Source organism: Phaenicophaeus curvirostris, chromosome 8 (genome assembly GCF_032191515.1).
Source record: "Phaenicophaeus curvirostris isolate KB17595 chromosome 8, BPBGC_Pcur_1.0, whole genome shotgun sequence".
Taxonomy (NCBI): Eukaryota; Metazoa; Chordata; class Aves; order Cuculiformes; family Cuculidae; genus Phaenicophaeus; species Phaenicophaeus curvirostris.
Window position 1 is genome coordinate 32,022,367 of NC_091399.1, and position 21,610 is coordinate 32,043,976.

Consider the following 21,610-nt stretch of genomic DNA (forward strand, 5'->3'; position numbering starts at 1 on the left):
ACTGACCGTTCTAAGGAGCTCCTGTTTTTCCCCACATATGGAACAGTGAAATCATATACCTTTTTAGTAGAAATATTATTGTAATTGAAAATTTATTTTAAGTTTCTAATGTCACGGAGTAGGTACAGTTTACGAAAACTTAAGTCCTTTTCTGCTACATTAAAAAGAATAAACCCCCCCCCCAACATAGCTCCATTAGAAACACCCTCAGCACTCTCACTAAATCGAAGAGTGCGGATGCAGAGAATACAGAGCAAACACTTGTGTTCCGCATATTCTCTAATAATGATTTCAAACACCAATGTCAATAGGTAGGAAGTTTCTTCAAAAGCCAGAGAACGCCCCACCTTCACCGTAACGCTCTGAAGGCCAGTAACGAAAGCTGACACTTCATACAGGATATCATTCATTAACAGTAATTCCTTAAGATTTAAAATTAATGCATTAATCATGTTAATGATAATCCATTAACGTGAAGAACCTGAAGATATAAAGGTAGAACCAGGGATATGCTCCGTAGTAAATGTTACAGTTTTAGGGTAATACTGAATTACAAAATCAGTCTGTAGACCAACTGGAGGATTAACCATGTCAGCAGAGCATGTGAAGTGAATACCACGGTTTAGGAGAGCAGAAAATGATGGCATAGAATATTAATGTTTCTACACAGGGATTGGTTTGCACTGAGGTTGTAATTTGGAAAGGTGACTCTGGATGGTTGCTTCTTGAAATCAGGCCCAAAGTATTTCAGGACCAAAATCATAAATGTTTTATTTAGAGAGTGATACACTTGTTTATGTTGTGGCAGAACAATCCCTGCACACTCATCTTGATATCTTTATACCAGAGGGCAGTAATGCCAGCACTTTGAACACTTCCAGTTAATTACCACTAGAACACTTTGATAATGACAGTGTATTTTGCAATACGAACAAAATGAGGGAAAAAATAATAAAAGGATTTAGAAACAAAAAAAAGGCTAAAGAAACCTTGGGAGCATTGACTTCAATAGATTCAACAAATATTCAAGCCACATTTAATAACTTTATGAAACTAGTATCAAAGTAAAGAATATATAGTCAAAATACAGAAATAAAGTTGAGTGAGAGAAAACAGCCTGATGAGATCAAACAAAAGTTAAACAGAATAGATTAATATAAACAAGTTAGCTGAAAGGTCACTCTGCTTTGTGTAGCAGTATATTTCAGCAATTCCTTTCCTCAACAGCCAGCATAGAAGGAAGAGCTAATCTGAAAAAAAGATATGCATCACTTTCAAATCCTGCTGCGTATGTTACTGTGATTGTTGTAGAAACAGCATCACCCCAGTTTGCAACCTATGATAATTTCTTATTTAATAAACATAATGGATATTTTTGTAAGAAAACAAAACCTCAGAACAAAGTGTCTGCATTGAGCTTTCCATTACACAGATTTATCTTGCTGTTGGCTATGCATTCTTTTATTTGTGAACTGCAAATGATTAGAATTTGCTTACACTTCCAAACCTTCTGTTTTGTCATAGATACTTCACTTCTAAAAGTGTCTGATGTAGCATTCGCTAATTACAGAATTACAAAAGGTAGAATAAGGCTTCCTTGCTCAGAAATTTGCATTTTTGGTAAAGGTAACAATATATCAGCCTCACTAACACCCTAATAATAGGCATACATGTAATTTTATACCACCATCCTACCAAATAAAAACAAAGAAAAATTAAAAGATGAGTTGATTCTTGCTTAGTATAAAATTTTCAAATCGGAATTCATTTTGCTAGGATAAACACTATGCATTACATATAAACATATGTGGAAAACAATGTGCCTCGCTTTAAAAAAAATATTGATTAGCAGATGAGGATTCTGTAGTGCTTCTGTGCACTGTTTTGTGGGACAAGAGATTTAAAAAAAAAAAAAAAAAGGAAAAAAAATTAGCCAAACCAGTTTTGATGCAAGTTTGGCATCAAGTGTATGTCATGGTCTTAGACTCAGAATGCTCATTCTGTGGTTGAGAAATTTAAAGTACCAGATTTTTTCCACATCAGATAGCAGGTAGCTGGTGCATACATTTCAGACAGGAGAGCTAGGATTTCTTTAAATTTGAAACGGGATCGGCAATCTATTGTTAAAATGTCCAAGTGTGCAATAATAAGGCAGACTTCTTATTACATCAACTCTTAAGAAACTCATTGTTTGATGAAACAAACAAGGTGCTTTAAAACAGCAGAGTAATAGGATACAAACAAGTGCCAGAATGAAGGAAAACTGCTAAAACAGGGACTGCCCTTTCTTTCACAATGAGAAATAAAGAACTTGTATCTGGTACTTGAAAGGCTTTTAACAGCTGATAACCAATATCAGCTGATTCCTGAAGTGTTGGCAAGATACCAGGTTTCTGGTACTGGCCCTTTCTAACGTAATTTAAATATTCACATCATGCAATAAGCAGTTTCACACACTGCAATGTAATGGAAAATACTTCCTAAACTGAACCAGAACTGAGACCCAAAGCAGAACCAGAAAATAAATACCCTGCATATATGTCAAACTATATTCTTCAAACAAAACCTTACATCTTATCAAAGAAGTCAGAAAGTACTAACAAAAATTATATGCTTTCTACTATAATACTGTTAAATTTTCATGGCTGAGAATGTCCCGTTAATATTTTCTGCCTTTTTAAATTAGTTGACAAAGTAGAAATTCAAACACAGAAATAAAATGCATATATATGAGAGCACTGGCTCAGCGAGATATCAAATATACAGCATTCTAGTGTCAAAAGTACAGGCAGAAATGTCCAAGATTTCTTGGTGAAAAAGGGGCATCTGAGGAGTAAAAATTCTACTTAACAATCACTCACATTTTAACAGTGCATTAATTATAACAAAAGCTGGATGATAAGTGAGCAACAGAGTCATAATGTTCAGTGTTCATAGCAGAATTTTATCCTCTGCTCATTTCAATGAGATTGGAAACATATACTCATGGATGTGAAACTTTAAGTAGCTATGTTTTTTCAATTTTTCAGGATTCTTGCAAGAGGCAAAGTCGTGACATTAAGTTGAGTTCGATGATAGTACAAGGTGGAGTTGATAGAAGTCTTCCTTTCGATGATGTGCCTCTGGTTTCTCAAAGGATGATTAGTCCTACAATGTTGTTTGATCTATTCTTTTGCCTCCAGGAAAAGTGTTTCTTGAGGATACAGTTTTACCTCCAGTAATGATTTATTTGGATCCAGCTGGGTCACCTGTAAAGGTATGAACAAGAAGATACTTGTAAGCAGACCTTTTTGAATTGTTTATCTTCACAGGGCAAATTTTAATTTTCACTGGGGAGATTTTTGAGTCTTTCTGTCAGTGATAACTGAAGTTTTGAGCACAAATTCCCAGGATGCAGATAAAGATGACAACGATGATGATAATAATGCTGCTAATAATATAATAAAAAAGAGCAATAACAATATTTGTAATGACAATAAACAGAATAATCATAAACGGAATCCAACGCATTAATGGCAAGAAGGTCTGGTTTTCTACCACCAACCAATGCATGAATATATCTGACTTTCTGTCAAAGATCTTCTGGAAGGATTACTAGAACACACAAGTTGAGATGAAAAATAAATCTGTAGTCCCAGATAAGTATCTTACATTTCAATCAAACTGATGGTGTCAATATATCCAATACAATATGATCTCTCCACTGAAAAGGGAACTTATTCTGTCTTTATTTTCCTACTTTCTTTCTTGCTCCAAGTCACATGGTGAAGTACTGACTTTCACTCACTTTGATGCTTATCAGCCACTTAAACATTTGTTTGGTTATTTTTCTCCTGTGCTAGTGAGTTTAACTCGTGAACTCACAAGTCCCGTCAACACCAAATCCATTACAAGGTAAGTAAGAAGCATATGGAAGGGAGGAAGCAGGGCCCTCCTCCTCCCATCAGGAGCGAATCCTGAATCAGCTCGCCATATAGTGAAATCCCAACCCAACTACTGAAACGTATACTTACTACGCATGTGTACGTGTGTGTATATGTGTGTATATATATATACGCACATCGTAAGTACTATGCGTCTATATATCATTTATGTAGATGCTTAAGTGCATATATTTATATTATAGAATTGTTCCCTGGAATCCTCAGTCCTTTCTGGATTTGTCAAAGTATTTAGGCAGTCACTCATGCAGGTGGGCGTACAGAGGAATTCCAGTGAGAGATAAATGCCATGCAAGCTGGAAAATAATGACATAGGCATTATCTGTACCGTTATTGCCAAAATTCTTCAGCATTTGGATCTTAACACCAAACCCTGCAAGCTGCTCAACATCCTGACTATCCCATTACCAGCTTTCACTTAAGGCATGTAAGCAATTCTCAGTTTGTATTCAGCAAGAAACCCGTGTTGAGGATTCTATTTAGAAACTAGACTTCTGCCTATAGCATAAATCTATCCTATGAAAATAAAATCCTGTTTTAAGTACTACATAATTATTTATATAGACAAAATAATGATGACAAGGCTCCTAGTGTCCTTCAGACATTCACACGTACACACCAATGATGTGACACCCAGAAGACTACTGCAAAATTTCATATAGAAAGATGAATATTATTTCTTTTAATCTTACCATCTTTGCTTTAATTTTTAAATTTATTTTCCCTGGGTATTCTGTTTTAGTTTATTTTGCTGTGTGAGCACACTAGATATCAGAATTTTGCTTCTGAATAATAGATTATTACTCTTATGCTACAGGTATAAATAGAAAAGCATACTGATAAACATTTTTTCAGAAGTTAGATTTGTTTCATCTGTGATCATATAATGCCACTGCTTTCTAAAATAATTTTTTTTAAACATTAGGTGTCGAGCACACCAAGCACTATGAATTAATAAGAAACAATAATGTATTTTTTCTTAAAAGCATAACTTACTAATCCAGTTACCAATTAGCAGAGTATTACTCCTCTTTCTCTCCCAACTAAATCAAGCAAACTTAAAATATATTTGTATTTCTATTGTTTTAATGGATAATTATAGAAAACTCATTATTTAAACAAACATTAAAAGCTTATCACTTCCTAAGTCCACTGAAATCAATGTAATTTCATCTCTCTGACTGCAACAGAATTACATGCCTCCAAGTTTAAAAACCCCAAACAGATCCATTATTTAGATTCTCAAAACATGAACATATTTTCTTAAACTTCGTGTACCACAGTGAGCTATTGCTAAATGTCTGGAGAGAAAAACAATTTATAAAAACCAGACTCAATTTTAGATTCCTATTATCTACAGCCCAATTATGCATGCCTGCACAGATGCTGCTTAAATTATTGAAAGGTTATTATCTTAGAGAGCAAACCTGTTATGTAAAAAACAGCCAAAGTAGTGCATTTAAGTTTGTGATTACAGAACTATGCTAATTAAGTATCTTGTTGCATTTTTTAATGTTTTGGTATTCTGCTACAGTCCGTTATTGCACATAGACATAGAAAGCAAGGTAAATAGGAGTGTCTGCAATTCACAGCATTTGAGGCTTTGTGCACCCGAAAGAAGGAATTTTCCTTCTTTTCAGTTCAAGCCAGTATCTAATTTGACCTCTCTATTTTCAAATCCTGCAACCTTTTTTCTTTTTTTTCAAGAAAAACCAGGAAAGACAGAATTCAAGATACATATCCTAGTCTAAACTCTAAAGTCTGCAAACTTTAAGTACCTTAAACAATAATAACACAGGATGTCCCTTCCTCACTGTCTTCATTCTTAGGAGGCTGGCTAGAAGCACTGTGGAAGTACCTGCAGCAAAAGGACTGTGCAGCTTTTCACCATAATTTCAGTGTGCTGCTTAATTCACTGAGGGACAGGAGAGTTTGCAAATGTTTACACCATTACCCAATTAACTAACAATATGGCTCCTACATCTGTCAACAAACAAAGCTGTTGTTGCTTTGTTTTAGCTCCTTGGCATTTTCTGTTCATATGGGTCGCCATTGTACTTAATTATCACACCATAACCCTTCTGCAGCTTCTACTTTGTTATTTGTGGTTTGTAAACATGTTGTTTGCTACGAAGAATAGAAGCTTATTAGTGAACGCACCTCCTACCAAAAGAATGGTTTCTCTTGTAAAAATACAAAATATAAGACCTAAGATGTTTCGTAATTTACTGTATTTTAAAACAGAATTAGAAACCAAAGAGTGGTATATAATAATGACCAAAGGACCCTGGAGCTGTAGCTTGCAAAGGTGTTTCCAATATAGTGTTTTAAATCATTTTATTCACTTATATTTAGGTGGATTATTTCATAACGTGAAGTATAATACCTTCATATTTAATCTGTGTATCTTGTTTCATTACCATTAGGATAAATGCTGGAGTCCAGGTCACTGCCAGCAATCCTGTGCTCTGATGTCCTCGCATGGCACTTTCTTCAGAGCAGCCCTGCACATTATATAAGTCACATTGTCCCAAACCTCTATACCTGTATTTAAAGATTTCTTCTACATTGTTAGCAATTATGCAGGAAATCATTTAAGAACGGGTTAATATACTCAATCTGACTTGATTCTGTTGAACTAAATGAGTTACATAGGTATATCCACGTGGTGAAATCAACACTTTCTTGATTAAGGTTGCAAAAACTCTCCAAGGTAAGCATTCAGTATTTATTAAGGGTCTAAACAAATGCTAAAAGCATAGTGTTTCTCACTATTTTCAAGTCCCACAATATCTGACTTTCTACCAGTCGTATGCACACCCCCTAGGAATTCACTCACATGTCACATGGTGATACCAGTAACGAGGCAAGTGTATTTTTAAAACATATTTTGTGGTTTTGCTAAGGTAAATACTTCATATTATAATGAAATGCAAACTAAAAGCCCTTAAAAAGAGACTCTAAGCTGTACCAAGTTTATACAGTGAAGAGGGTGGCAGAGGAAGGATATAGCGTTCTGATGCTAAGAGTGACAGCAAAATTACTAATATTCAAGCTCACAGAATTCTGTAGAATAACCTACATGTGCATTGAGGGCTGTTCCAAAGACAGAGCAGATAGTGCCTGGGGAGTCTTCATCTTCAGGCAAATGACTTCCTAGCAAACTTTAACACTCCCATCCCTTCAGGGAAGACTCACACTAGCACCACGAGCAGAGGGTGGTAACAGCACTGCATTGCCATCAGTGCTACATCTTGCTATTGAGCTGCAAAACATTTTGTTTTCACTAAAATAGGTTTAGCTTGGTAAAACAATAGTTTTCTTCTAACTATGGGTATAATTTTGCAGAACCTTCCACTTTGGTGCACTAGAGCCGAGGCTTCAACTTTTCAAGAGCTTGGTTGTATAACCTATGTTGGTTCGGTGCACAGGAAATGTATTACTTTACTGGGTATTTGTTTAAATGAATTCTGTAGTGGTTATTTAAGATAAGCACTAGCTAGTTGGTTTGAAGTACTTCTGTGGCGCTTGGAAGTTTGAATGATTTAAGACTGTGCAAAACCAAAGGATAGTAATGTTAACTATTCTATTTCTCCTGTATGAATGTAGTAGCTATGACACTTTATTGTGAATAAATTCCTTGGGCTTCGTAATAATCCAATAAAGAAAACTGATACAAGCTTAAACAATATTTTAATACACTTTTATAGCAAAGTATTTTTCATTCTAGAATAATTTTCTTATTATTTCTGTCTTCACTTTTGCTGACCTGTCTGTTCTATTACACATTCACATCCTGAACAGCTGTACTTTTACCATTTCAAAGGTGTGGTTCCATACCCTCCCTAACTCTGCAGGGAAAAGATAAATACAAAAAAATGGCTCAATGCCCAGGAAGGTAATTTAAAAATAAAGAATCGAATACACAATTATTATGACACTTACACAAGCAGTAAATATCACACCCTTCACCTTTCTCTACACCCTAGGACAAGGATCTGATTCCTGAGTAGCTCAGCCTCTATACCACTTACACACGCATGAATACCTTTAATGAATCTAACGGACAAAGAGTTCTTTTACTCTCTTTCCTAATCCTCCTAAAGTATAAATGCAATAGAAATTACTTAAAGGCACACCTGGTAAAGTACCAGATCTGTTTAAAAACCTATATTTTCAGACTGACACACAAACAAATACAGTGATTCCTTTCTACCTATTGAAATATCCATGGGTCATACGGATAATATGCTCAACTTGAGAAACAAACAAAAGTAGGGCTACCTTATAGAAATACATGCAATTAGATCTGGTTTAGTTGAATAAACTTGGAGATAATTTACATCTGAATTGTAGAAAGCCTTCACAAATAAGGAAAAATATGTCATACTAAAAGACTTTGGGTCTCATTCTAAGTACAAAGCTTTATTCCAGACATATCATGCTTTTATTATTCATCTGAAGAGATTTTATCAAAACGGTACTTTAAATTAAGCTTATTGTAAAAATACATTTCCTATTGACAAAACAGAAAATGGTGATGATGTATCCTGTATTTTGAGCATGCTTTCCACTCTTTCTTAGAAAAGCCATATAGTGCTCTGAGATACCTGAGAGAACGTCAGTCTTTACACAGTGTAAATTCTCATTGATTTGACTTGTATCAGATGATAATTTGCTGCATAGATTCTAATTCAGTGAAGGCTTATAAAACTGACTGGCATTACTTGTCTTTTATACAGCAAATAAATACAGCAACTGTGTTCTCTGTTTTTTGTTGTTGTTTGTTTTTTGTTTGGGTGTTTTTTTCAAATACTAAGCATAGTGACAGGGCAGCGCAAGTAACAAGGACAAACCCAAACCCAGTGTTGCTGTATTTGCATAGCAAGGTCTGAACATCTGGTGCTTTTTAAAAGTTCAACATTATGAATTCATGATTCTACATGAAAATGTGATTTTTTTTTAATTGGGAAAAAGACCTCATGTTTGTAGAACAAAGCCAAAAAGCCCCACAAACTCTAACTGGTCTTGCACCAAAAGTAAATAAAAGCCCAGATGCCGATGATGTTTAAAAAATACCAGAATTTTACCCATATCCTATGGATTTTTAACAGTGGATAGTAAAAGAACGATATAACTATAATTTATCTGCCTTCCAATTAAAGACATTAGGAAATGCTCCATACAGCAATTCTACTTGGGTAGCTCTGAGATCGTTCTGTGCTTTGTTTTAGGCCAAGATCAGAAATTTTGTTCAATGACAAAGTAACAAATGCACCTTTTACTTTGGCTGAATAAGTGAAAACACCAAAGTATTTAAATTAATCAGAGTCTCCTTCAATAATATGACTTTTGTTGATGCGGTACTGGTGGTGTTAAAATATTACACAAGTTGCCCTGTACACTGAGTTTGTCTAAGTTAGTGGCAGGCAGAGAAGTTATCTGCAGGTACTGAACAAGACGATGCTGTTCTCCACAGTGCCAACAACTCTGGAGGATTTCAGATTTTAAGGGATGAGGAAGATGCTGTAAAGCTCTCCTCAGATTTTCTGATTTCCTCCATTCCTTCTTTCTGAATTGAAATCTTTGATCTATTGAGAGAATTCTTTGTGCGGATTCTTGGAACCAGCAGAATCTGACAGAATACCCAGGAACACATCTTCTCCTGATAAAGGACCTGCAGGCAGAAGAGCTCCATCATCTGCTCCTTCACACAATTTACTTTCAGCTTTCTTGCTGAGTAGAGAAAGGGTTTAAGTACCAGCATTGACAGATGAGTGAATTTGTATGTTAAGCATCCCGTCAGCTGTGCCAAGGAGCAAACCAGCCCATTACTTGTGGGCACTGCTGCCAGTGTGCTCATATCGAACTAACAATTATTCATGTATTTCATTATTATAAAATATGCTAGCTACAGAGAAAAAACGATCATGGCCCCAGAGGTGCTATAGCTTTCACTGCAGATATTGATGAAGAGCTGAAAGGAGGCAAACAGCCACATCCTCTGGAAGTCTGAAAACATGCAAATACATCTAGTGCTCTAAATGAACTGCAAGAACTTTGCATACATCCCAAAGGGGAATCGATGTGAACGCAGTCACTCGCAGGAGAATGACCCAGGATTAGATTTTTGTGCACTTAATTATAACTGCATGGAAAAACAATCCAAAAGGGTTTTCATCACAAGTTCAAAGGATTGAGATGCTCAGATACCACAATGATATCTACAGTATAACATTGCGATTGGTAGATAGGTAAATAGAATAAAAAGCATGCCTAAGACCGCTTTGGTGATTTAGTCTGATGTATTACATATGCAATTACCAAAACAGCAGGAGATCATTAAATTTTCTGGTAACCAGACGCAGCATTCTTAGTATCATACTATTACAAAGGCTCTTGATTGGTATTTTATCATTACATTTTCTTCCTACAAGGCAAAAAGCGCCCACAAAACTGACATTAAGTATGAATTCTGGGGAACAAGTGCAAAATATCTTAGTTCCAGTTTACACTTGATAATGTCATATGCAGCAGCAAAGCTCTGTGGCTTAACTAAGGCATCTTCCTGTGAACAATAATGCACCTCCCCTGAAATAAATGTTTTGTAAAATGGGGCAGTGCTGAATAAAAGAACACTTCTGGTCTGAGGGATGTGCTTGGGTGGAATATATTAATCACATGGTTGGCATTAGTCATTGGGTTAACTAATGAGGATGACTCAACTGAGAACTCACATACCGTACCGAGTATTCAGTGTTGTGGTGAATGCTTGCTTACTTTAGTGAGTCTTAAGTGAAACACCTCATCTGAAATGCACACCTATTTCCTGAAACTGGTTAAACATTCTGTATTCAAATAGAGCTGTTGTAAGAGATCAGAAACTACATTGACCTATAGAATGTATTTCTATTTCTTTTTAAATTAAGCTTACATCTATGAGATGAGGAAGAAATTCCTTCCATCTCCTTTAGTGACTTGATACATTAAGGGCTTTACTCTTTCTCTTTGTATATCATAGTTACTTATGCAAAAAACACCATGTCTGAGAAGACAGATCAAGTCTGTCTTTTTTGGAAGAAAACATTATGAAAAACCCTTCTGTAATACTTTTTGACTGCCTAATGGAAACTATATTTCCACAAAAATAAACACTGCATTTTGAGACACAAAAGCTACTTGATTTTCTTTAAAGAACTGCCATTGACTTCAGTAAGGCAAAACCTCACTTACGCCCTTTGCAGGTGCTGGCTGAAAGACTGTGACACTTATCCTTTGTGAACAACACACTTGTTAAACGAAATAAAACCCAGGGGTTGCAAACACTTCAGTGTTCTGGCTGCAGTGATGTGTGGTACATTCCTCTGGCAGTCAAGGTTTGTCAGTCCAATCGTTTTACTGTTACAAGTCATCAGGAAGAACAATCAGCAATCATACCTCTAAAAGAGGCATGGGAATATGCCAGTCCAGTATAGCCAGTTTGCTTAGACAACTTCTCAGTGTCTTAACTAAATTAAACATAAGTGCTTGAATAAATAAAATAACAACCTATCCTCAAACGATGGGAAAGACAAAGACAGGTAGTACTGACTGAAGGACAGTTTTAAATGACAAGAGGAGGGACGTCTGCCTTTGTAGATGGCTGTGGCCCTCTGCAAACTAGACTACAGCTGACACATGCCACCATCAGATCTATACTAACCCGAAAAATTGTAAATTATGGAAATTAAAATAGTTGAGTACTATTTTATGTACTAGGAAATATAAGTTCCAGTAACTGAAACTGAAATTATGTGGATGACATGTTCAATTTTCCCTGAATTTACAAAAATATTCTCAAATTTTATGAACACGCCTGAAAAATATTTAATTAATCTGAAGTCCTCTTTTGCCAGAAAACAGATATTCAAGCTACTTTCCTGATGTATGTCAAGTTACTAAACCTGCTACTGAGTATAGCCATAATACTGCATGAATCCCTTCCCATGATAACATCCTTCTTCAATCTTTCTATCAATATGATGATTCAAGGAAAGAACATTAAAAGCTAGAAACAGTCCTGGACATAACACACTTCCATAACTACTTAAAGACTTTAAATATCATCTAATTAGTTTACAAGTAGATTATTTGAAGGAAGTAGTTTGTACTTGGTGAATTGCAGAATAATCCCTACAAAGACTGGCTTTTAGAATTGACTGGGATATACAAAATTGCCAAACTACCTGGCAGAGCAACATAGAGATTATGCTCTAAGGTTACCTTTCTGAGAACATCAGAGGATAGTTACCTGCTCAGGTGACTATGTGTGCTGAGTGCTGCAGCTGAACTTATTATCCTGTCACATTATTTTCACCACCGTGGGCTTCAAAGAGGATTACTGCTGCCAGAACATAGGAATGAATGATCACATTTGGGTTGGAGGAATATCTTACTCCGTACTCCCATACAATATTAAAAATTGTCTGGCCCTAAATTTATGGAAATCCTGATCATACTTAATTTAAATTGACATGCAATTTGAGTTAAATTTATTTTCTACCCTTAAAGGGAGACAGATTTTTGTTTCTGTTTATTTAAACTGCTGTTGAAATTGGTTAATTAAAAGGATCTAAAAAATCTTAATACTCTAAACAGAGCAAACTGGTTCTGAATTATTAAGCAACATTTTAGATGCATTTAAATAACCTTAAGTGACTTAACCACCACCTGATCCTAAGCTGTGGCTCAGAAAAATAAAATGTGAAATACTGTAGAAGTCTTGGCTTACCATGGCTTCCAGATACAGTAAATAAAGAGCTTAAGTCTGTAATACCATGCCTGCAAAAAGCAAATTCTCAAATACATAACTAATGCTCCACCTTAAGGAGAAATGAGCAGAAGAAATTACAGGCTGCAATTTTGATTTTTGTTTTTCAAAGATAGTCTTTCAAAAGAGAGCATGCCAGGACCTCCCCCTCTGAGAGTCATTATAAAACACTCACAAACATATCACTAAACCTAGTAGGGTGGCCGAAGCCCGTTTGGGTAGATCTGTTTTGCACATTCCCCTGCTGGACCTGGTACACGTCAGCTTTTTTTCCTGAAGTGTGGTGAAATTCCAGGTCCATAGGATGTTAAAGAGTTTTAGAAAGGTTTTTGCAGATCTCCGCCACAGAAGTGAGTGAGGAACTGATCATCTGGGAAGTCTCTGGGGTACTGGGAGAAGGTGGGTTTTGCAGATCAAGAGGACTACTTAAATTACTGTTTAGGAAAGCTATTAAGAGAAAGGGACTTAAAAGAAATACTGAATGGGAGGTTGATAGCGCTAATATACTCAGGGTAAGCTTTTTTATTATAGTTAAATGCGTTTTCAAGATTAGAGCAATCCTTGGAAGAAAAGGAACTATAATTCTAAAATCAGCACATACATTCAAACAGGGTATACATTTGCTTCCATAAAGCCTTTTTGCAGGAGAATTTAAGAATAATGCAAAGAACTTCTAATACAGCTTTTCACTCTGAAAGATGTGCTTGCCAAATATTTTCAAAGTTAGAGGTACCAGGTACCTGCTGACACAGGTTCACCCATGCGATACCCACGTGCGAGTGTTTTTCACAGTGCTGCCTCGGCTAAGATACTGGGAGAGGAGGTGGTTAATATCTGATTTCAGTGCTAGTAGAAAGAACAACACAGTCGGTGACAAAGACCCAATAACAAGTCACTGCATGTGCTTAACTGCTTTGGAATGTCACAGCAGCTTTAAAATCTACAAGTAGTGTCTGGAAAAGGTTAATCTGTGTATTTACTCATGTGTAGAATTTTGTATTTACCATAGGGTTATCATACCAACTTTAAGTTAGCTAAGGATATCTGTGTAAGCAACTGGAACACAGAGCTAAGAACTAATGAATTTTTATTTACCAATGAAGCAAAAATACCTAAACAACACAGTATCGGGGTATTAGGACTGATGGTTTTGAAAAGCAGGTAAAAATGCTCGAACAAATTCACCAGAAGAAAATGCTGATTTTCTGCCAACAGAAATCATACGTTATCATAATACAGATTATTATGATAATATATCATAATACATAATACAGATTGGGATAAAAGAAAAAAAAAATTAACTTGAGAAGGCATGCTTTCATACCACTGCAGCAAAAACTCCATCAAAGTAACTCTGATACTTTCAAATATATTTTTTAAAATGTTATGTATGGTTTCAATACAAACAGACATTACAAATGCTACTGTTTTCTTGAGCACAAGTATCCCAGCTGCTCTGTTCTTGTTGCACACATTTCAATGGATGCGTGTGATATGTATGATACAGCAGAAGGGTCTTGACAACTTACAGTCTATTTTTAAGATACTATATACCATGAAGCCTAAGGCAATGAATATAGACCTTTACCGTAATTCCAAGGTATTCACCAATGAGGGTTTGGGTTTTTTTCTATCTGTCTATGGAGCTGCACACTTCCAGCTTCCCAAACCTGGGGAACACGTCACATGTCATTTATTGTCCTCGACGGTTAGTAAACCCCTGGGGATGACATTTTGTCTATTGTAGTTCTGATGGTCACAATGGCAACTGGATTCATACACGGCCACTCAGTCAATTGGCATGAATCATTTATGTGATCCTTATACATGGCATTACTAGGTGGGAATCATAGAAAAAAAGACGACAGGATCATTGTTTCTATGCGAGAGACCAACAGCTCCATAACCTGCCATTAAATTCTCCTTTGTTCGCCTCAGTGTTTTCTCATTGCTAGTTTCACCAGTGTACTGAAAATACCAGCCTGTTCTAATTTACTGGTCTTTTTTCTTTTCTACTACTCTAAAATTTGTTCTTACGTGAGCTGTCTACTTAGTTTTTTGGGTTTGTTACAGAGGACTAAAATTAATAATGATGATGATGTGATTAAGTATAGAAACAGCTAGTGTAATGTGTAAAAGAAACATAAAAAGTTACAGTAATATACTTGTGGGTTTTTTATATTAAATATGTACTAAGACATAAATATGTTACAGGTAGAGAGGCATGGCTTGCAGAATATTTAAAATATATAAAAACATAATTTACATTGTAAAAGGTTGGTTTTCTTCTGTCAAGCAATTTGAACGATCAGTAATCCTGGAAACAAAGATAACTTCTAGTCTTTGGTTAAACTGGAAATGATATTACATGCTTAAGGAATAAAGTTAATTAGTGATTAATGAGATTCCTTAAATGCTGCCTTTTCAGTCTGACTGATTAGCATTGTCAATATAAGACAAGATGGAAGAAAAGCTGTAAGCACTACTATCCTGTTCACAGAGTCATGCCAAAAACTGGTCAGAAATCACATCCACTCTGAAGGCCGTGTGCTTGCTAAGGATGTTATTTTCTTCCCTTTTGGAGTACTTAGGAATAAGAAGATAAAGCAACAAGTATCTGTTTTAAAACAGCACTGCAAACGTACAAATCAGAGCTTTGTTCCTAGCAAACATCTGCCAGAAACAGTGATGGGAAGCAAAATGGAAGAGCAACCCAAGTTACTGAGCTCCCTTGATGAAACATGGCTTAACCAGCCACCTGGAGATGCCCCCAGCAAACAAAACCCCAGGTGATCCAGAGCTGCCCCTACTTGTCTGCATTGCTGAGACAGTATGGCCAAAAAGCTGCTGAACTTCACCCATCACTGCTTGGATCCATTCTCTCATCTCTGTAGAGTCTGTTGCCTTTGCCTTTTATGCAGAGACCCAGATAATTGCTGCACAGTTGGACCCACTGACTTCTACCTTTGCTGTAACAATGGCTAAATAAGAAATGAAAGTTAATTTGTAATAAAGCAGAAAACATATAGGTATATTTTCAAAGAAACTTAGTAACCAATGCATAAATATCTGTTGACAAATCAATCAACAGAAGTTAATTGGCTTTTGTAAGCAGTAAGCAGTATTGATTTTGAAAATCACTCACAGCAGGTACATCATTAGAATTTCGAGGTAGGAGACATAAATGATTATTTACTGGTATGATGTAACAGATGGATGAATAATTTATGAGAATGTACTGATTAGCTCATAACTGTATACTATCTGACACTGAGCCTTCCTTGCTCGTAACATAAAATCGCATCAAAATGGCAAAACCAGAAAGGATAGAAGTACCAGCCCATAATAGACCTAAACAGCATGCCAACATTGATGCTGCTTCCTTCAAAACAGGATGTGAGCGATGCTGGCTCCCCATATTTGGGCAGTTTTCACTGAAAGCCATCCACAAATTGTTTATTTCAGAAACAGTGGATTTTTTTACAACCTCAATGGAAACAGATTTTGCAATGCAATTTTGTATGTAACCTGCGGTAGTGCTAGGAGGTCAGCATCTGGCTTGCTTACAGCCACAGAGCCTGGCAGCACTCTAACATATCCAGGCACATCTTTTACCTTCTACACTATAACATTCTGGTCATGCAACAAACAGAAGGTAAGAAGTAGTAATATTTGTTCCTGAAAGGTATGTTTACTCACATCTCGCCTCGGAAAGGTGCCCAGAAGTTTGTACTCCTCCCAAGGATACCCCTTGGAAGCTACAAAATCAAAGACAACCTGCAGCTTGCTGCTGGCCAGGAAACGCCGCTCAAAGAATTCTCCACTGGGCGTCCGGATGCGCAATTTACTGACAGACTCGGTACTCTCCTCTTTTGGTTCAGGTGGCAAAGACTGCTCAAGAGACAGCCTGATAGCCTGAGGAAGGAAAAATAACCATTTAGGTTGCGGTGCTAACAATAGAAAAGAAGGACAGAGAGCTTTTCTCTTTATTTCTTTTAGAACTTCAAAACGTGCCACAGTGCTCCAGAGCCATAGCCGTGTTCTATATCTCAATGACAAAATAATTTTTATTCATTCCTTAATAACAGCCCATCAGACAACTAATTAAAATAAATCCTTCTTTATAACACATATTATTAGGTCTACAGTTAATGCACGACGGGGATAAGTAATTTAATCATTTGGCAGAAAGCCTTGGAAAAAATTTGAATGAGAGAATAATTGTCAAGTGGCCAATTGCTTCTTTAAAGGGTATAAATTAAAGGCAGTAAAAGTATTTCTTTAAATGCATTTATCAAATTGCCTTCCTCTTGCACAGAGTAATTGACCACTTGCAGCAAAGACAAGACCTCAGTGGCAGTTCAGAGTAAACGTGCAGATTTATTATGAACAGACTAAAACACAGTTAAAAGACGTAATTAAAAATATAATGGTACATTAGATACATAGAGTATATATAAAAGTATGAATGGTCTAAAGAAAACTGGGAGGACAGAATGGGAGCTGTAAGATTTAAAGCAAGCAATTATCATTATTATTTGCAGGGAGGTGGTTCCGAGCACAGGTGTGCACCTTTTCTGCAACAAACAACCTCAGAATTACAATGACATTACACGTCTGAAAGCGTGTATGACTTTCTTCCTACTAACATTGTGTATGCTGCTGATGTCAAGGGCAGGAGCCAAATCTGTGTTCTCTGCCTTCTGCCTCCGGGAACTACACCACCTCCAATACTTTGATTAGAAGTTCTTTTTAAAAACTGATATCTAATATGAGCCTGCTGAATGAGGTAGGCTTGATTTTTGAGGGTACCAAGCGCTGTTCAGTGCTCATGGACAGGCACTGTCATCTGTCAAACATTAGATCATTTTTGGAAAGCAGCCTTGTCACGGCATCACCTCACTCGAGGCAGCAGTTGACAAGACTGTCAATGAATGGAAAAGGCAGCATGATCACATCGTCTCCCCAAAACACACTTTTCCAAACTGAAAAGGAAGTCAGACATGGAGTTACCCAGATTTTCAAGGAACTTTCAGGATACGCAGTTGCTATTTGTGCCTTTGAAAACCTCCCCAAGGTCATTTAGTAACAGAAACTGATGGAGGATGATTACATTAAGGAAGAGATGACTGGGCAGAACCAAGATTACAAAGGCTTTTCAATAGTCTACTTCTTACACACGAACCTCTGAGCAAATTATATCTCAGTATAAATATTTATACATAGAACTTGAGTTCATTTTTGCTCATCTACTATGAGATTATATTTTAAATAGATTCTATTTTAATTTTCTCTCTCTCCATTGTCAACCACCTGCTTACTATCTTTGTTTTGACATTTCCCCACACAGTATAACAACAGATGCTACATTATTTACTGAACCCAATCAATTATATTATAGAAAAATAAACAACAGTAGCTCATTAGAGCTCTGTTCTTTGTGCAAAGAGTGCGTTGCTCCCCAAAGTAACCAGTCTCCAAAGCTTCAACATAAAATGGCAATTTACAATGGATATTCTGTACCAGCAAACCAAGTCAGAAAACAATGATGAGATGGATCACGTTAATAACTCTTGGACCTGAACAAGCAATTTCAGTTTGTTGATAAAAAGATGTTCAGTATGTGAAAGGCTCAATAGTCAGATTTCAAATATACGAACTGAACATAAAGCCACTTCTTTAAGCAAACACTGTTGCAGAACAATTCAGTGTAAGTAATCTGTATACTTGAAAATGGGGAGTGTTAGTAAACATTATTGTTAAAATCCCTTTTGTCCTACTAAGCAAACAGATCCTATTATTTTCATTACTGCACTCTACATTAAAGCAGGGAAGCCCAGGTACATTTTGATAATGTGGACCAGTCTTGCAGCCTTTGCACAAGAAAATTATTTCCAAAAGGCCAAGGTATCAGAAAGGGTTCAGGAGCAGATATAATAAAGCAGAATTAATTATTGTCTATATGCATGTATTACTTAAAACACCCCAAACCATACTTTTTACTTGAATCCAAACGTGAGCTGATTGCTCAGCAGTCCATCACTGCTACAGTACTGATTTCCATTAGCTCAGTTCTATACAGTTTCATTGCCATTAATCTCACAGAACTGCTGTCTCTCAGTTATTCTGGACACTATTCCCACAGTCCAATTCATGCATTGCTCCTTAGGTTGTGTTTTAACTTCCATTCTTGACTTATGTTAAAAGGAGCTAATTAAGTCATCAGACACTGTAGGGCAAGAAAGAAGCGGACTGCGTCTTTCCTAAGCCATCAAATACTACTGTTTGGATTGAATTTAGTATTTACAACGCAGTACTGCTTAAAAGGTTCTTCAGGTTTTTTAATGCAATTATCTTGGCCAAAATATATATATGCAAATGCATTGCTCTTACAGTTTGTTTATTGGGTCTATCTCGGGGAATAATAAATGTGTTCATAGCCAACTTTCTTGCAGTTGTATAATGCAATTTTTTCATACATCAGCAAAGTACACAAGACTGAAATGTCAAGTATACATTTAAGTCACGAGTAGGGGGGGAATGAGCAAGGCGGTTATTTATCAGGGTTCGATGAGTTCCAAGGACTTTAAGTAAGTGGAGAATTAAATGAGAATATAATTCAAAATTTCAAATCTCCATAATCCATGACAGTCAAAGCAAAGAAATTATTTTAAGTCCACCAAAAGTACTGGAACTCTGATATTTTATATAAATGAACAAATATTTCTAATATTTATATTTTATTTTTATTTCATGTAATACCATCAGGAAATATATATTCAATAGCTTTATAATCATCAGCAGCTTGCTCACAGAATCTTATGAGCCTAGAAGTCAAAGAACAAGCCCAAATTAACTACGATTTCAGTCAAGACGTTGACATGTGAACATCACTTTTATTTTGAAAATTTCATTTGAGGGTGTCACAGCAGACCTGTCAGGACTTACTATTTCAAGAACTTCACAGAACAGATGGAAATATTTTAACGACTTTCTCTATTTTGCGTATCCTTTGAACTGTGGTGGGACCGCAGGGGAAGAAACATGGCTGTATCCCTGCCTTTTTGCTATATGTTCTGTTTGCCAGGGGGTGAAAAGTGGCCAATTGTGAAAATTGTGAAAAAGAGGAAGTCACTAATAGAAATACATGATGCTTTATGAAAATACCTACACAGACACACAGCTAGGACAGAAGCTGGCCTAGATCCTGAAAGAGGCTGCAGGAGCCACCTCTGACAGGCACTGGGACCCTCAGAATCTACAAAATCAAGAGAATCTACAAAGCAAAAGAGTCTGAGGAACGGTACTCATCATAGCACATGGTTTCTGTTTTCTTATATAAGCCTAGAGACGTAAACTGTTTAAACACAAGTTTCAATCTAATGAAGATTCTGTAGAAGACTGCTTAGAAAATTTAAAATGTACCATAAATCCCATTTTCTAGATTTTGGACTTTTTTAAAACACAAATTTTTAAGTGTTTTGCCTCCCATATTAAATTTGGCAATTTATTTGATCAGAATTGCAGTGAGGCTTTGTGCTGCTTCCTGGAAAAAATGAAAGAGCTCCACAGTATCGTATTTTTAAAAGGAATGCCTGCAGAAGCTAGGTTAGAGGTTCCCAAAGATTTTACCATTTATGAAGCTCATTTCATGAATGTCCTGTTAGGAGGCCTATCTAATATCTGGCTGTAATTCAGAACCAGATGATGTAACTGTGACCCAGATTTGTAGCAGAAAAGTTATTAAACAGTGGATGAAAACTATTTAGCTCTACTATGTTTTATATATATAGTAAGAGATTAATTTAAAAAAATATTGCTGTTCACATAAAAATTACACTTTGAATTAAAGTTACAACATGTTGAATGAAAGTTACGATGTCCATAACCTTCATGAATCCCCAAAGTTGTGAGAAAAGCTAAAACATCCCACCTCACGTTCTTCCTCCTGTTCTTTCCGAATCTGTTCCAAGCGAAACTGCTCTGCCATTTCTCTCTCTTGTGCTTCCCTCTAATAAACAGAAACAACAATCACACATGTATCAGCTCACTTCCCATGGCTGTGTTTTAGCTGTATAAAAGCAAAGAAACCTCTCAGCCATTCTGTAGAAATTAATTTAATAAATAGGATATTTATTAAGTGATCTTTTGCTGTCATTCCTTTCCCATCTTCTGTCAATAAGCGTGGCCAGGACTGCTTTAGCAAAAGAGATGTGGTGAGGTCTACCCCTAGGGAATGTATCTAATGCCGTTTTCTAACCACTGAGAGCAATAATGGTTCCTACAGCAACCCTCTCATCTCAAGAGTAGAACGAACTGAAGGTGGGCAGTCCTCTGCATCACAGAGATATCACCACAGAGATTTTACCAGCTGTGGAGAGATTCCTGTCCCAGCATTCCCATGGTCACTCCACCCTGCACACACCTTCGCTCTGTCAGCCTCCAGTGATATGCGGTATGCTTCATCCTGCTCTCTTTTCACATTTTCTCTGGCTTCACGTTCATCCTAAAGGAAAAAAAAAAAGAAAATAAACAAAACAGTATCTGCAAACATTGGACCAAAATGACGTGTTATCGTTATGTTCGCCAGCACTCTCTAACCCCAATGACTTCAAAATATTTGACTGCCTTACTCATCTAACTACTCCTCGGAAAATGAGTTCAGAAATGCCTCAAGGGTGACCTTGACTTTAAAAATAATGACTTACCTAAAGCTGTGTTTCGATTGCCATGCAAGGGATTGGCATGTCCAAGCCCTGGCCTGAGGGTTGGATGTGGCACCAAGGTTCTGGGTCCTGCTGTCCTTACCATGGCTGTGGCCAACGGTTTGGACAGTCTTGTAATAGGGAAGGACAGACCA

At 36.5% G+C, this 21,610-nt stretch overlaps 1 protein-coding gene across 1 annotated transcript in view; it reads right to left on the minus strand.

Moving 5' to 3' along the window:
- Positions 1-745: 745 nt before the first annotated feature.
- The window catches only part of FAF1 (Fas associated factor 1), a 168,011-nt gene continuing 147,146 nt past the window's right edge, over positions 746-21,610 (minus strand). The window contains exons 16-19 of the mRNA XM_069863103.1: positions 21,176-21,256; positions 20,684-20,761; positions 16,450-16,665; positions 746-3,248 (exon numbers count right to left, since the gene is read on the minus strand). Coding sequence (XP_069719204.1) covers positions 3,165-3,248; positions 16,450-16,665; positions 20,684-20,761; positions 21,176-21,256 — 459 coding nt within the window. The 3' untranslated portion in view covers positions 746-3,164. The remainder of the gene's footprint in view (positions 3,249-16,449; positions 16,666-20,683; positions 20,762-21,175; positions 21,257-21,610) is intronic.